The 16,418-nt window shown below is 43.9% G+C and overlaps 3 protein-coding genes across 3 annotated transcripts in view; all 3 read left to right on the top strand.

Moving 5' to 3' along the window:
- The first annotated feature begins 309 nt into the window (after positions 1-309).
- On the top strand, positions 310-2,964 carry LOC134658673 (uncharacterized). Its single transcript, XM_063514327.1, has 3 exons — positions 310-520; positions 1,159-1,354; positions 2,774-2,964. The coding sequence occupies exons 1-3, from the start codon at positions 401-403 to the stop codon at positions 2,962-2,964; spliced, it is 507 nt and encodes a 168-aa protein (XP_063370397.1). The 5' UTR covers positions 310-400.
- Positions 2,965-3,769: 805 nt separating this feature from the next.
- LOC134658674 (uncharacterized) lies at positions 3,770-10,114 on the top strand (the record flags this gene model as incomplete). The annotated part of the gene is made up of 5 exons (XM_063514328.1): positions 3,770-3,980; positions 4,619-4,814; positions 6,234-6,412; positions 7,007-7,209; positions 8,806-10,114. Coding segments are annotated over exons 1-5 (2,007 nt in total), but the record flags the coding sequence as incomplete, so codon positions are not given.
- Positions 10,115-13,351: 3,237 nt separating this feature from the next.
- The window catches only part of LOC134658675 (RNA-binding protein 25), a 41,258-nt gene continuing 38,191 nt past the window's right edge, over positions 13,352-16,418 (top strand). Inside the window, exons 1-3 of the mRNA XM_063514329.1 lie at positions 13,352-13,634; positions 14,738-14,906; positions 15,377-15,601. Coding sequence (XP_063370399.1) covers positions 13,551-13,634; positions 14,738-14,906; positions 15,377-15,601 — 478 coding nt within the window. The 5' untranslated portion in view covers positions 13,352-13,550. The remainder of the gene's footprint in view (positions 13,635-14,737; positions 14,907-15,376; positions 15,602-16,418) is intronic.

The following is a 16,418-nucleotide window of genomic DNA, read 5'->3' on the forward strand; positions in this document are numbered from 1 at the left end:
TGTGAATGATCATTCTGAAATTCAATGTATTTTGCTTTATACAATGCAAAATTTTATGCATATGAGTTTTAAAATTTTAAATAAAACTAAAATATTGACAGAATATAGATATATTTTGTTATTTATTGCAATATTGTGATCACTTTGAGGTTGAGGCAATTTTTCTAAACGTGCAATATCTTAAAGTAACCATACTTGTGGCAATCAATTTTTGTTTCTGAATACTGCTGGAGTATATTTCTATCTGACTTTGACACTGACAGATCTTGACTTTTGACTTTGATTTGCTTTGAATGCTTGACATGCCCTGTCTCACAATCAGGAAATCTTTGTTATTGTTGTTCCTAGCTCAGTATTTCTGAAATGAAACAGAATTGAAAAGAAGCTTGGTAATAAAATAATGGAGGAAGAGAACCAGTTACCGCTGAAGCGGGTAGAGCTGTCGTTGTCTAAGTTCAACGACGTCGCGATCCCTCACCACTTGGAGCTACTTAGACAACACAAGGCTAACATTATCAAGGTATCGTTCGACCTTATTTCGAGACATTTTAGGTCAGACGCAGCGTCTACAACGCAATATCGACGGTCTAGTATCAGTTAGAATACAAAGTTAACTTTTCTTCAATTCATTTTCGTTAGCATCAAGTGCGTAATATTTTCTGTACTGTGAGTACGGTGACGTCGTATGTGTAAAAATAAACTGATTTACAAAACTATTCGCCTCGAGAGTTCCCCGAGCTTTCGATAGACTCGTGTATTACACAATCTTTTGGCTTTGTTTGTGTTTAAACAGTCCATACTGTAAATATTGGAAGTGTTTAAATTTAGTACACATGAGTTGAACATACTTTAGTCAAGGACACTTACTGGGCTTCTTGTTTATTTAGAAAGTACATCATATGTACAATGAATCTGGTATAGACAATCTCAGAGCTTTTACCTAACCACCCAAATATGGGTACACCTACCTTTAAATATATTGTTTGTAACACCCGGTATTTAGGGTTGGCTCTAGAGTTGAACTATGCTAAGTTTTCAAGCCAAGTGCCACATCATTAACATCAAGTATGGAGTGTATGGGGAGATGTATGTATTCTTACTGTTAAATTTGTGCAAAGTTAACATGGCCAGAGTTCAACTTTAACCAAACCCGTGCAGCATGAAGAAGCGGGCCAGTATGCACAAGTCCGTCGCGAGCAGGCCGGCGCCGGTCGCGCTGCAGCGCGCCTGCGGTCCCTTCTTGCTGAGCTCGCTGCGCTGCGGGCGCGCGTGCGGGACCCCGACCGCCAAGCCTTCGACACCCGGACACAGCGGTCGAGGGACCTGACGTTGCAAGCTATTATGGACTACCTTGGTTGGTACTTTTTACAAAAACTAAACTTAAACAGACTCATCACAAGCACTTGCTTTTATTACTTACCTGAGTATTGAAACTGATTTTATGTTATTGGTAGCCGGCAGATCATCATATGACCCAAGAATATAATGTTGTATTGAAACGGAAGGTAAAATGAATGAGTAAATACATATTACGAGAAAACTTATAAACTATTATTAAAATTAAGTATAAACTAAATAAATTAAAACTAATAAAATAATAGTATTTTATGCAACCGTTGTTTAAGAGGGGTCAAAAAAGAGTGGCGTGAGTGACTAACTTGTTAATAAAGACGCCACGAGTATTTTTTGACTCAGTTAAACAACGTTGCATACAATACTTTTTCTACGACCAACCACTTACTTTGAAAAAAAATTGTAAAAACCTCCCCACACCTATCAACGCAGAATCGGAAATAGCTGATAGAAGAAAAGCTTTACAATGTGACGACGGCGACGTCTTCTTGGCTCTTATTGCGTAGATTAGATATAAAAGTAAAGCCTTTTTTCTATCGGTTTAATAATGATACCCTGATAAAAATCCAAATGTGCACCTTTTTATGTTCTTGACTCCTGTTTTATACTAATAACACATATAATTGGAATCTCTTTTCTGATGCCGACGTAGGGTTGATAGAGCGGAGTTGCGCAGGCCTGGTGAAGCCCCGCTCTCGCCCCCGCGGTGAGCTGTGTTCTCCTTTCGTTACTAATAAAGTACTAACTTGTGTCGTGCTGTTCCTGATTAGAAATGCACTGTGTTTAATTTTCACGTGTGTAAGGCACATTTAGTTTTTCTTAACTTTGCTGTAAGACGTATAATAAATGATAGAATTAAACGAACTTAAAGGCAAGAGGTCACACGTTCATGAAGTTTGCCGGCACCTATACATGATGCCTTAGAACAGGGGTCGGCAAACCGCGGCTCGCGATTCGCATGCGGCTCTTTGAAGGTCCGTGGTTGTTACACCATTTAGGGTTCTAGCTAAATTGGACATTCCATAGCGTAAGTATGGAACAAAACATTTAGCTAGGACCCTAAATAGCGTAACAATCCCGTGTGTTGACTGCACAAAGGCTCTTTGAGCTAAATAATAATATTTTTTGCAGATTTTTGGTGCGTTTGGCTCTTTTTCTAAAAACTTTGCCGTCCTTTGCCTTAAAACGTCATAAGTATTGTCATCATGTGTGATTGAGTGTGGTTAGTTATGCGACTAATGTTTGTGATGTTATCGTTGTTGTCGATGTTGACTGATGCTGGGTATTTTCACGAAAGAGCCGCGCGAAATCCACGTCAATGCTTGGTTGGTGGTATAAGAAGAAGAACGGTAGGTACACATTATAGACATAGGTACCTACAGGCTTTGTATAAAAGACTATTTTGTAACTATATTTGCAGAATCATCACCAATGAGCATAAGTCGGTCAGACCGAAGCATGACAGCGGTGGCGGGTAGTGCGGTGTCTACTGACTCAGTGGGCGTGGTCGCGCACGCAAGAGCGAGAGCGGAGACAGGCCAGAGTGAGATAGAAGACGACTGCGATGTACCGGTGCTGCAACTTCAGGTCGATGACCGGGTGCGTACCTAGGTAGCCTAAAGTAAGGTTTGGGCACCGAAACTTTTGGTTTTGTTGTAAAATCCATATTTTCCGTATTTTTTGTGTCATTTCATTTTGATTTACTTTAGGATAGTTCTTAACCTTTTGAACGCCACAGACGGCAATTGACGTCAACGCAAAATCGTGACAACGACGCCAAAGACGGCATGTGACGTCGATCGTTTTTTGATGAAAATCTACTGAAAAACAGGTACTTTTAGGTTGGCATTATTTATTTACAAAACTAAATTTTACCCCCGTGGCGTCAGTGGCACCGCAAATGGATGCGCCGTTTGGCGTTCACAAGGTTAAAAAGTGTAATTTGGAATAACCAAATGTCGCTTATTTAATTTTTGATACCCCACATTGTGTCTGTGCAATGCAAAGTTTAGGTGCGATTTTGATGACGTCAAAACTTTCTGGACACTTTCACCTGTTTCGCTATCTCCCTGCATCAAAAGTTGGTAAATGGCTACCGGATCTCTATGACCGTTTGCCATGAGAGATACACGAAAAGATTTCACGTGTCCCACAGTGTTCAAAATCATATGAGTTTTAAAATTTTAAATAAAACTAAAATATTGACAGAATATAGATATATTTTGTTATTTATTGCAATATTGTGATCACTTTGAGGTTGAGGCAATTTTTCTAAACGTGCAATATCTTAAAGTAACCATACTTGTGGCAATCAATTTTTGTTTCTGAATACTGCTGGAGTATATTTCTATCTGACTTTGACACTGACAGATCTTGACTTTTGACTTTGATTTGCTTTGAATGCTTGACATGCCCTGTCTCACAATCAGGAAATCTTTGTTATTGTTGTTCCTAGCTCAGTATTTCTGAAATGAAACAGAATTGAAAAGAAGCTTGGTAATAAAATAATGGAGGAAGAGAACCAGTTACCGCTGAAGCGGGTAGAGCTGTCGTTGTCTAAGTTCAACGACGTCGCGATCCCTCACCACTTGGAGCTACTTAGACAACACAAGGCTAACATTATCAAGGTATCGTTCGACCTTATTTCGAGACATTTTAGGTCAGACGCAGCGTCTACAACGCAATATCGACGGTCTAGTATCAGTTAGAATACAAAGTTAACTTTTCTTCAATTCATTTTCGTTAGCATCAAGTGCGTAATATTTTCTGTACTGTGAGTACGGTGACGTCGTATGTGTAAAAATAAACTGATTTACAAAACTATTCGCCTCGAGAGTTCCCCGAGCTTTCGATAGACTCGTGTATTACACAATCTTTTGGCTTTGTTTGTGTTTAAACAGTCCATACTGTAAATATTGGAAGTGTTTAAATTTAGTACACATGAGTTGAACATACTTTAGTCAAGGACACTTACTGGGCTTCTTGTTTATTTAGAAAGTACATCATATGTACAATGAATCTGGTATAGACAATCTCAGAGCTTTTACCTAACCACCCAAATATGGGTACACCTACCTTTAAATATATTGTTTGTAACACCCGGTATTTAGGGTTGGCTCTAGAGTTGAACTATGCTAAGTTTTCAAGCCAAGTGCCACATCATTAACATCAAGTATGGAGTGTATGGGGAGATGTATGTATTCTTACTGTTAAATTTGTGCAAAGTTAACATGGCCAGAGTTCAACTTTAACCAAACCCGTGCAGCATGAAGAAGCGGGCCAGTATGCACAAGTCCGTCGCGAGCAGGCCGGCGCCGGTCGCGCTGCAGCGCGCCTGCGGTCCCTTCTTGCTGAGCTCGCTGCGCTGCGGGCGCGCGTGCGGGACCCCGACCGCCAAGCCTTCGACACCCGGACACAGCGGTCGAGGGACCTGACGTTGCAAGCTATTATGGACTACCTTGGTTGGTACTTTTTACAAAAACTAAACTTAAACAGACTCATCACAAGCACTTGCTTTTATTACTTACCTGAGTATTGAAACTGATTTTATGTTATTGGTAGCCGGCAGATCATCATATGACCCAAGAATATAATGTTGTATTGAAACGGAAGGTAAAATGAATGAGTAAATACATATTACGAGAAAACTTATAAACTATTATTAAAATTAAGTATAAACTAAATAAATTAAAACTAATAAAATAATAGTATTTTATGCAACCGTTGTTTAAGAGGGGTCAAAAAAGAGTGGCGTGAGTGACTAACTTGTTAATAAAGACGCCACGAGTATTTTTTGACTCAGTTAAACAACGTTGCATACAATACTTTTTCTACGACCAACCACTTACTTTGAAAAAAAATTGTAAAAACCTCCCCACACCTATCAACGCAGAATCGGAAATAGCTGATAGAAGAAAAGCTTTACAATGTGACGACGGCGACGTCTTCTTGGCTCTTATTGCGTAGATTAGATATAAAAGTAAAGCCTTTTTTCTATCGGTTTAATAATGATACCCTGATAAAAATCCAAATGTGCACCTTTTTATGTTCTTGACTCCTGTTTTATACTAATAACACATATAATTGGAATCTCTTTTCTGATGCCGACGTAGGGTTGATAGAGCGGAGTTGCGCAGGCCTGGTGAAGCCCCGCTCTCGCCCCCGCGGTGAGCTGTGTTCTCCTTTCGTTACTAATAAAGTACTAACTTGTGTCGTGCTGTTCCTGATTAGAAATGCACTGTGTTTAATTTTCACGTGTGTAAGGCACATTTAGTTTTTCTTAACTTTGCTGTAAGACGTATAATAAATGATAGAATTAAACGAACTTAAAGGCAAGAGGTCACACGTTCATGAAGTTTGCCGGCACCTATACATGATGCCTTAGAACAGGGGTCGGCAAACCGCGGCTCGCGATTCGCATGCGGCTCTTTGAAGGTCCGTGGTTGTTACACCATTTAGGGTTCTAGCTAAATTGGACATTCCATAGCGTAAGTATGGAACAAAACATTTAGCTAGGACCCTAAATAGCGTAACAATCCCGTGTGTTGACTGCACAAAGGCTCTTTGAGCTAAATAATAATATTTTTTGCAGATTTTTGGTGCGTTTGGCTCTTTTTCTAAAAACTTTGCCGTCCTTTGCCTTAAAACGTCATAAGTATTGTCATCATGTGTGATTGAGTGTGGTTAGTTATGCGACTAATGTTTGTGATGTTATCGTTGTTGTCGATGTTGACTGATGCTGGGTATTTTCACGAAAGAGCCGCGCGAAATCCACGTCAATGCTTGGTTGGTGGTATAAGAAGAAGAACGGTAGGTACACATTATAGACATAGGTACCTACAGGCTTTGTATAAAAGACTATTTTGTAACTATATTTGCAGAATCATCACCAATGAGCATAAGTCGGTCAGACCGAAGCATGACAGCGGTGGCGGGTAGTGCGGTGTCTACTGACTCAGTGGGCGTGGTCGCGCACGCAAGAGCGAGAGCGGAGACAGGCCAGAGTGAGATAGAAGACGACTGCGATGTACCGGTGCTGCAACTTCAGGTCGATGACCGGGTGCGTACCTAGGTAGCCTAAAGTAAGGTTTGGGCACCGAAACTTTTGGTTTTGTTGTAAAATCCATATTTTCCGTATTTTTTGTGTCATTTCATTTTGATTTACTTTAGGATAGTTCTTAACCTTTTGAACGCCACAGACGGCAATTGACGTCAACGCAAAATCGTGACAACGACGCCAAAGACGGCATGTGACGTCGATCGTTTTTTGATGAAAATCTACTGAAAAACAGGTACTTTTAGGTTGGCATTATTTATTTACAAAACTAAATTTTACCCCCGTGGCGTCAGTGGCACCGCAAATGGATGCGCCGTTTGGCGTTCACAAGGTTAAAAAGTGTAATTTGGAATAACCAAATGTCGCTTATTTAATTTTTGATACCCCACATTGTGTCTGTGCAATGCAAAGTTTAGGTGCGATTTTGATGACGTCAAAACTTTCTGGACACTTTCACCTGTTTCGCTATCTCCCTGCATCAAAAGTTGGTAAATGGCTACCGGATCTCTATGACCGTTTGCCATGAGAGATACACGAAAAGATTTCACGTGTCCCACAGTGTTCAAAATCGTACATAAATATTGTTTGTATCCACAGGAGTTGGCCCTCGCGGAGCGCGAGGCAGCCCTGCGCGGGTGGACGGAGCTACAAGCGGAGCTGAGAGCTCTGCACGGAGTGTGCGCGGCGACGCACGCGGCCGCGCGCGCGCAGCGGGAACAAGTGCTAGAGGCGGCGAGTCACGTGCAGGTGGCAGCTGATAATGTGGAAGCGGCTAAAGCGCACTTGTCTACTGCAGAAAAGTAAGATTTCATTCAAAAGAGTGCTAACAAGTCACACAAATTTTTTTTTGATTCCTCACGTTGTGGCAGGGGGGTGTCACTCCGCAGTTTAGGTACATTTGGCCGGCGCGCCCATCGGACAGGCGTATGGCAGTGGGCTGCCGCTCGGCGCGCACGATAGTCGTGTCACGCGGCGCTCGCGCAAAATTGAAAATACACAATGGCTTCGAAACTTACTTCCGTGAGAATCAGACATACTTACTATCTCCGGATAAAAAATTTATGTTTACATAATCAACGTTTGTAATTCCTACATATTTATCTTAAAAATAATAAATCAGTGGGTATAAAGTCAATTTTTTTATTCGGTGACTGAAATGACAGTTCATAGTATGAAATGACATTTTATGTTCATACTATGAACTGTCATTTCAGTCTACCGAATAAAAAAATTGACTTTAGGTATAAAAACTTGTCAAGTGATAACCCCGTGCCGACACTCACAGCTCGGTCATAAAACTGCGGCGCGCAAAGGAGATTCACGGTTCGTGCGCGGTTATAAGTTTCAATTTTGCTTGCAGGCGGCGATATAGGTGTAATTTTATACCTAAATCTGACTTTTGTGAAGGAGTGAATTTTCTGTACGGTAGTACTATTAGTTATTCTGTGGTTGTGGCCTATTAGAATATACCCCATGTATGTTAGCCGATTTTTCGTAGTTATGATTTTTTTAACTTTCAACTTTTGTTATGAAATTCCGGGGTTCCCATTCCCAATGTCCCATAGTAAAAGTAGCTAAGTATAATCCCAAAACCTCCTTGACAACGGGAATGCAGTTATTTTTTAGCCACCCTCTATGGGAACCAGGGATGTTGCGAACATCCGCATCCGCAACCGCGGAACTTCCGCACTATTTTCAACATCCGCATCCGCATAAAATCGATGCGGAGCTTATGCGGATGCGGATGTCGAACAAGTGGGTACAGGAACGTCTTAGCGGCGCGGCGGCGTAAGTGCTAGGTAATTTCATCATTACCTATAACGAAATCGTCTAGATCCAGAAAAGTCGGCCAAGTTACTGTTTATTAAATATAACGCACCTATATTCTTGCTCAAATACTAAACGTATCGTTTTTTTTTTTAATAAAAAAATACTAAAAATGTAATATTTGACGTTTTCTAAGTACCTAATCTTGACATCCGCATCCGCGGATGTGAGCCTTAAAATATCCGCATCCGCATCCGCGGATGTCAAAAAATCTGCATCCGCAACATCCCTGGGGATCCCCGGAATTTCATAACAAAAGTTGAAAGTTAAAAAAATCATAACTCGAAAACTACGAAAAATCGGCTAACATACATGGGGTATATTCTGATAGGCCACGAGGCTACGACGTGAGGAATCAAAAAAAAAATTTTTGGACGTCTTGGTTTGGACCACCCTGTATACCTGTTCGACACGTTTTTACCTGTTATATTATACCTAATACCTAAGTAGCTAAATTTGTGGCTATTAGTAATTTTAGTACACGGCGACCCTGCCAATATGAAGGACGACTTAAACATTTTTTGTTCTCAACCTGGGTTTTACGGTTTAATTAAATGTGTCGTGTACAGACTACGCGCTGGCGCGTGGGGCGCCGGGGGAGCCTGTGTGGGCGCCCTGGTGGGGGGGCCGGTGGGGCTGCTGGTGGGCGCCAAGGCGGGCGCCGCCGCGCTGCTGGCCGGCTCGGCGCTGGGCTACGTGGGCGCCAGGCTGCTGGGCCACAAGAGGCAGGAGCAGCTCGCTATACAGGTACACTGGTGGTGGGGGGGGCTGCTGGTGGGCGCCAAGGCGGGCGCCGCCGCGCTGCTGGCCGGCTCGGCGCTGGGCTACGTGGGCGCCAGGCTGCTGGGCCACAAGAGGCAGGAGCAGCTCGCTATACAGGTACACTGGTGGTGGGGGGGGCTGCTGGTGGGCGCCAAGGCGGGCGCCGCCGCGCTGCTGGCCGGCTCGGCGCTGGGCTACGTGGGCGCCAGGCTGCTGGGCCACAAGAGGCAGGAGCAGCTCGCTATACAGGTACACTGGTGGTGGGGGGGGCTGCTGGTGGGCGCCAAGGCGGGCGCCGCCGCGCTGCTGGCCGGCTCGGCGCTGGGCTACGTGGGCGCCAGGCTGCTGGGCCACAAGAGGCAGGAGCAGCTCGCTATACAGGTACACTGGTGGTGGGGGGGGCTGCTGGTGGGCGCCAAGGCGGGCGCCGCCGCGCTGCTGGCCGGCTCGGCGCTGGGCTACGTGGGCGCCAGGCTGCTGGGCCACAAGAGGCAGGAGCAGCTCGCTATACAGGTACACTGGTGGTGGGGGGGGCTGCTGGTGGGCGCCAAGGCGGGCGCCGCCGCGCTGCTGGCCGGCTCGGCGCTGGGCTACGTGGGCGCCAGGCTGCTGGGCCACAAGAGGCAGGAGCAGCTCGCTATACAGGTACACTGGTGGTGGGGGGGGCTGCTGGTGGGCGCCAAGGCGGGCGCCGCCGCGCTGCTGGCCGGCTCGGCGCTGGGCTACGTGGGCGCCAGGCTGCTGGGCCACAAGAGGCAGGAGCAGCTCGCTATACAGGTACACTGGTGGTGGGGGGGGCTGCTGGTGGGCGCCAAGGCGGGCGCCGCCGCGCTGCTGGCCGGCTCGGCGCTGGGCTACGTGGGCGCCAGGCTGCTGGGCCACAAGAGGCAGGAGCAGCTCGCTATACAGGTACACTGGTGGTGGGGGGGGCTGCTGGTGGGCGCCAAGGCGGGCGCCGCCGCGCTGCTGGCCGGCTCGGCGCTGGGCTACGTGGGCGCCAGGCTGCTGGGCCACAAGAGGCAGGAGCAGCTCGCTATACAGGTACACTGGTGGTGGGGGGGGGCTGCTGGTGGGCGCCAGGCGGGCGCCGCCGCGCTGCTGGCCGGCTCGGCGCTGGGCTACGTGGGCGCCAGGCTGCTGGGCCACAAGAGGCAGGAGCAGCTCGCTATACAGGTACACTGGTGGTGGGGGGGGGCTGCTGGTGGGCGCCAGGCGGGCGCCGCCGCGCTGCTGGCCGGCTCGGCGCTGGGCTACGTGGGCGCCAGGCTGCTGGGCCACAAGAGGCAGGAGCAGCTCGCTATACAGGTACACTGGTGGTTGCGCCGCGCTTTGTGCAATGCTATATTATGTAATTACAATTTGTAAGATATACCTATTAACTATTGTATATATGGACAGGATCGTCCGGCGAACGAGGAGCCCCCGCTGGGAGAGAAGAAGGCGCAATAGCGACTGCAGTGCGTCTGCTTCTAGGCGACGCACGCCCCTTCCATGCGAGCATGCAACACTCGCCCCCGAGTCAGATTTTACTAGAGTTGGTAAAGATTCGAGGCTTAGTTTAATTTATTACACCTGGACTCAATTTACTCCGCGCTACTTTTGAGTATAGAGTTGAATCCGGTCCTTTTTCGAGTCTTTTCGGAGCCTTAATAAGAAGCAATCGAGTCCAGCTAAAATAACTTTCAATCTAAAACTAACAATCTTACGGTATAATAGGGACCATGCAACATTCGACGCGAAAGGTATAAAGATTATATACATGGTGTATAAAATTTGAGCTTTTGGATTACTTTTTTCTGGGCTCTAACCTCGAAAATCGAAGTTCTCAAATTGCGGGCATTTTTCTCTTTCACTCTAATTACGCCTTCATCGGAGTAAAAGAGAAAGATCCCCGCAATTTGCGAATTTCGGTTTTCGCGGTAGCCCCTCTGTTTTGTATGTAAAGACAAAGACTACCAGCCTTATTCTTTAATCGATGCTTGATCAGCGTTTATTCTCGAAATAGTTCGAGCTTCTACAAAAGACGTAAGTCTTACAAGTTGAAAAGAAGCCCGGTTAAACATTAAGAATAATAAAGTCTAAGAGACAACCGGCTCAACCGAGACAGCTATTAGGGTCTAAAAATGAGTGCTTTAAAGAGTCGAGTCTCTACCAACACTAGGTTCATGTCTAGGCGTAAGATCACAACGGGTACTCAAAGTACTCGCTGATATTGTACATAATATAAATAAGGAATTGTAAATGGTCTAGAAGTTTCAGAAGCTGAAAGCTTTTGATCAGACGTTTTTAATATATTGCTACCGCCACCATGGTTACCACTATGTACTTATATATTTTGCTTTAAGTTTACTAATGTTCACTCATTTTAATGTAGTTCCCTATAAAAGTAGAAATGATTTAAAGATAATTGATAGCAAAGCGTTCTGAGCCTTATTGTTTAATAGGTATACAATACAAACAATTTTTTGTTTATAGAATAATAAACATATTTTAGCCACGTAATTTTAATAGAAAGATCTCTCTCGATATGCACAAATGAATGCTGACCAAAACGAAATAAATATAGTATAAGTAATAGATCTTTTATGTACTAGGTCAGGGGTCGCCAAACTTTTTAAGATAAAGTAAGGCAGCTAACTAAGTATACCAAGAATTTCGTACACTCTGACCCACCATTTCCTATCTGTCTATCCTCCTAAGGCCCATGGTCCTACCCATAGTACTTATTAACTTTCTTATTCAGACCCAGCTCCTACAACAATTGTGTAGTCATAGCGTACCACGGTCCTACCAGTAGGACTTAATATATTTTGTTTTCAAATTTTGCGCTTATCGAAATTGGCGTGTACGAACTTCTAAAGGACCGTTTTGTTTTGTCTGTGAGCCCTTTAACAAGTTCGTAAAAAAAAAGTGCTTACAAGGTGCTGTATAAGTACAATAACATTAAAAAAAGTTTTTTAAGTACTTGGTCTGAATGAGTATAAAACAATAGTACCTACTACTGGTAGGACTACGGGCCGTACTGACTACATACTCAATTTTTCGTTGGGCCTTGGGAGGCTATTGCACGCGCATTGCTTTTCACCTCCACCTATGATGCCGGCGCCGCGGTCAATGTACGAAATTCTTCGTGCTTAGCGTCCTTACTTTAGTTTAGATGTATGTGGCTCGCATGGGCTCACCTCCTTGGTTCGTCAAGCATTTCAACACACGTTTAGGGCCGATACAGACGGACTGCAACCCGACTGCAACTTGTATAGGAACTGCACGCCAACTGCAACATCGGCGTTCCCATACAAGTAGCAGTCAGTCTGTAGCGGCCCTTAATCACCCTTAATAGATGTAGACGAGTTTGCCGCACGATTTCCGTGTAATTCATACAAATGTAAATAATCACATGGTGCTTTATTTATACAAGTGTCGTGTCACATTTATACTTAAGTAGAGGTCATTCGTTTGGTCATATGTGTGGTTCAGCAATAATAAAGTATGTATAATTTGAGGCTGTAGTTTTATTGTACAATTATTAGGTGTGGGGATCAAAATTTTCCATTTCCAAAATTAAAAGGCCTGTCCAGACGAGGACAATTTTATTATTCGCCAATTTGATGAATTTGTCCGATCAAATCGGTCGATTTGATCATCCCGTCTGGACTCCACTTAAGTTTCCGCAACATAATTATAACTCTGTTCGGTGTCTAATATTAGGTATCTACTGTAAATTATTAAGCGAGCGAAGCAAAGGACTCAGTTTCATCTAGGGTAAAAATGCTTTCGTATAGTGTAGTCCAGACGAGACAATTATTAGCCAATCTGATGAAATTGTCCGATCGAATCAGGCCGTGCAGACGCAGACGCCAATTTGATTCCGGTGATTCCCCGATCAAATCAGCAGGTGCAGACACAAAAATGCTAATTTTCGAAGTTAGTATCTATGGAATGCAAATTGGTGATTAAATTGTGTACGTGTGGACGCTAGATGTGATTGGCGTCAATTATTTTCCTGATCAAATCGGTCGATTTGCCCAGCCCGTCTGGACAGAGCTTTGGTCTGCTCGGCTGTTCTCTACAGGTTGCAGTTCTCAACCGATTCCCTTGCTTGAATTATTGTAAAGGAGCCACACACGGCGAAGATGCTATGAGTAATAATAATATTTCATGATTACCCTTATTTTATAAAGTTCTGTATACAGATTACAGAACAAAGTGGAACCATGATATTGATCTTGATATCGATAAAATGAAATAAAACTATATGCTGTTTGAGTCAATAGAAAACCTGATTGTCTTATTTTGCCGTTTTACAATTTGCGGCATTTTGTTATTATCTGTGGAAGGTTTGAGAAAAAATATGGCCGCCTATTTCCTAATCGTGGTGGCTCGTTACTGAATAAAAAAATATTAATTATTAGTGTCGTAAACGACGCTGAGTAACGTTAAAATCAGTGATATTACGAAATAATATACCAAGAATTGATATAGTGCAGGATATAAAAGTCGAATGTGTTGTTAGTGTTAAGTGAGTGTCGGTTTTGTATTGTGTGTGTAGGGCATGTCGTTTCCGCCGCGGCCGCCCCTCGTGCCGTACGGGCACGGGTTGCCGCCGGGCGTCGTCACCATGCCGATGGCAACGCACGTTAGTACCGCTGCGCCAACTAAGCGCCACCCGGGCTTGGCGCCTGCTATCTAACCTAACTGTCACTATTTGCTTCGTATTCGATCCGTACCGATGACATGAGATCCTTGTATTTAATCCTGCTTCAGGGCTGCTTCGATTGCAGGCACCATGGAAACTGATTCAAGTCAAGTCACTTATTCATAGATCAAACATCCAAACCTCAGTCAATGACCTCTGCTGTCATGCTGGGGTGCTGTAAAATTTATCTGTAGCCTGAGGCTGATGTAGTTGTGATCATCGTCAAGAAAACTACTTAGGGAAGATCTAAGCTGCTGCAACACTTAGTAACTTTTTACTATATTAAATTTCACTTATATTATAGTTTATTACTGATATAATATTGAGCTTGAGGTACAATCACAGGGTGTCAATCATTTCTAGTCTGCATCGATGGCACGATCGGCCTATGTTGATCAGTGATCACATAGACATTGGACAAATTTTGTCTCGATTCCATTTTCTACATGGCATGGTCTGTCTGTCTAATTCGGTTGCATAAGCTGAGATGTAAGGCAAATTCCGGCAACTACTATTATTAAAGGCCAAAGCACTATTATACACAAGGAAAACAGTCCGAATTCATGAAATATGCTTTCTCTACGTTGCATAACTTCTGTTCTTTAATGAATGAATTTTCTTCATATGTTTCACACTTTTTTTGTCATCCTGACTTGAAATCTTGAGTTTGTCTATTTTAAGTTATCTTACTAATCCCTTCATGTGGCATACTTCATTTCTCAATCCAATTCCAACAACTCTCGTTCATGAGAGTTGTTGGAATCAAATTAAATTATAGACATAACCACAACTGGAGTTTACCAGATGTAGCGTTAAACACTTGTGTAATTACTATTACATGACAGAAAATAATTGAAATGCATGTTCAGCAAAACAGAAGTTTTGATTTATTGCCAGATTAACATCTATGTTACTACAGCCTGAGGAATACCAAAATTGTAGGCAACCCTTTGGAAAGGGGTTCAAAAATGGTCTAGAAATGCTGAGAGCATGAATATAATTTAATCCTGCACTGAACTGAATGTAGCCCTTGTGTATTCCAGGTCATGGTCGGCGCGTACGGCGGCGTGGGCGCTCGGGCGGCGCTCCTGCAAGCGCCAGCGCCCGCCACCAGCATGGCCAACAGCTCCAGCAAGGCCGTCATCTCCCGCCCACCCACCAGGGCCAATGGGGCCCGGGAGAATGAACCCCCACCCATCACTGTCTTTATAGGTCAGTGTTTCTTGTCTCACCCGCGTCGGTGGCACCAGCGAGGCCATCATCTTCCACCTGCCAACGGGGCTCGCGAGAATGAGCCCTTGCCCATAACTGCCTCTATTAGTCATTGTTTCTTGTCTTACTCAGTAATATTAGGTGGCCAACTCCCTGTGCTGGTTTCTCCAGCACGGCCATCATCTCCTGCCTACCCATTAGGGCCAACAGGGCCTGGGAGAATAATCACCCGCCCATCACTGTCTTATAGGTCAGTGATTCTCGTCTTATGCTATATTAAAGGCCACCGACTCACTGCGCTAGTGCCACCATGGAGCAAGGCCATCATTTATATTATGATAATTATATAAACAATTCTGTCAATCAAATGAACGTATGACGGATATACATATAACTTCATTGACGGAATTGAACAGAATTGTGCATGTAGTCATAACTCATAACATAAAAAGTTTGAGTTTAACTTGTAGGCAACATCACAACGCGCGCCCCGGACGCGATGATGCGCGCGCTGCTGGGCGCCTGCGGGCCCGTGCTGTCCTGGAAGCGAGTCGGCACCTTCGGCTTCTGCGAGTTCGCGTCGCCCGAGGCGGCCTTGCGCTGTGTGAGGTTGTTGCACGAGCGACCGCTCGCCGAGAAGAAGTTACTAGCGAGGACCGATGGGAAGATGCAGACACTCGTGGATAACTACAAGAGTGAGTACATTCAAGGATTTAATCTAGACAGAATACTATGGTATGTTAAACAAATCTTGTAATGTGCAAGAAAGGGACGAAGGTTATGATCACTATATACTTCTGTGTGTAGTTAACATCTGATGAAAGTTATTAATGGTGCTCTTAACAACCGGGTTATAATTGATACGGAATTGTGCACAGGCGTCATTCTAACATTAAGTATTTTTTATTTGGCAAGTTGAATTATAGTATAGTATAGGCAACTTCACCCGTACCTTTTTTTATAGTTCGACCAATAAATGTACAGGCGTAGGAACGACACCAATCATGAGGCGTTTAGATGTAAGTGTAGCAATTATCGGGGGGGTCTGTCGATAAAATCGTCATGCCATACGAGATTTATGCCTTCACCATATCTGTCCAAACACATCGAATAGAAACTGCCGCTTATATATTTTATAAATTAATAATTATAATTTATTTACGTATGGTGGTTAATGTTAGTCGGGTAATAAATACAGGGTGGCCAACTTAGAGGTATACAACTTTTTTTTGCCGCCATTTTATTTTGGCGGTAAATATGACAGTTATTGCATGAAAATTAGTTTGTGTAGATACGGCAAATTTATTATGGAGCGTTTTACGACGGAACAACGTGTTTTAATCATTAAAAACAATAGAAACATTAAAAATAACGTTTCCCGGTCGATTAATTTCGAGAAACGGTGACATTGACTGGCCCCCAAGATCGCCTGATTTAACAGCTCCTGACTTTTTTCTGTGGGGCTATCTAAAGGGACGTGTTTATGCTAATAGGCCAACGAACCTTCAGCAA

Source organism: Cydia amplana, chromosome 23, assembly GCF_948474715.1.
Source record: "Cydia amplana chromosome 23, ilCydAmpl1.1, whole genome shotgun sequence".
NCBI classification, from domain to species: Eukaryota; Metazoa; Arthropoda; class Insecta; order Lepidoptera; family Tortricidae; genus Cydia; species Cydia amplana.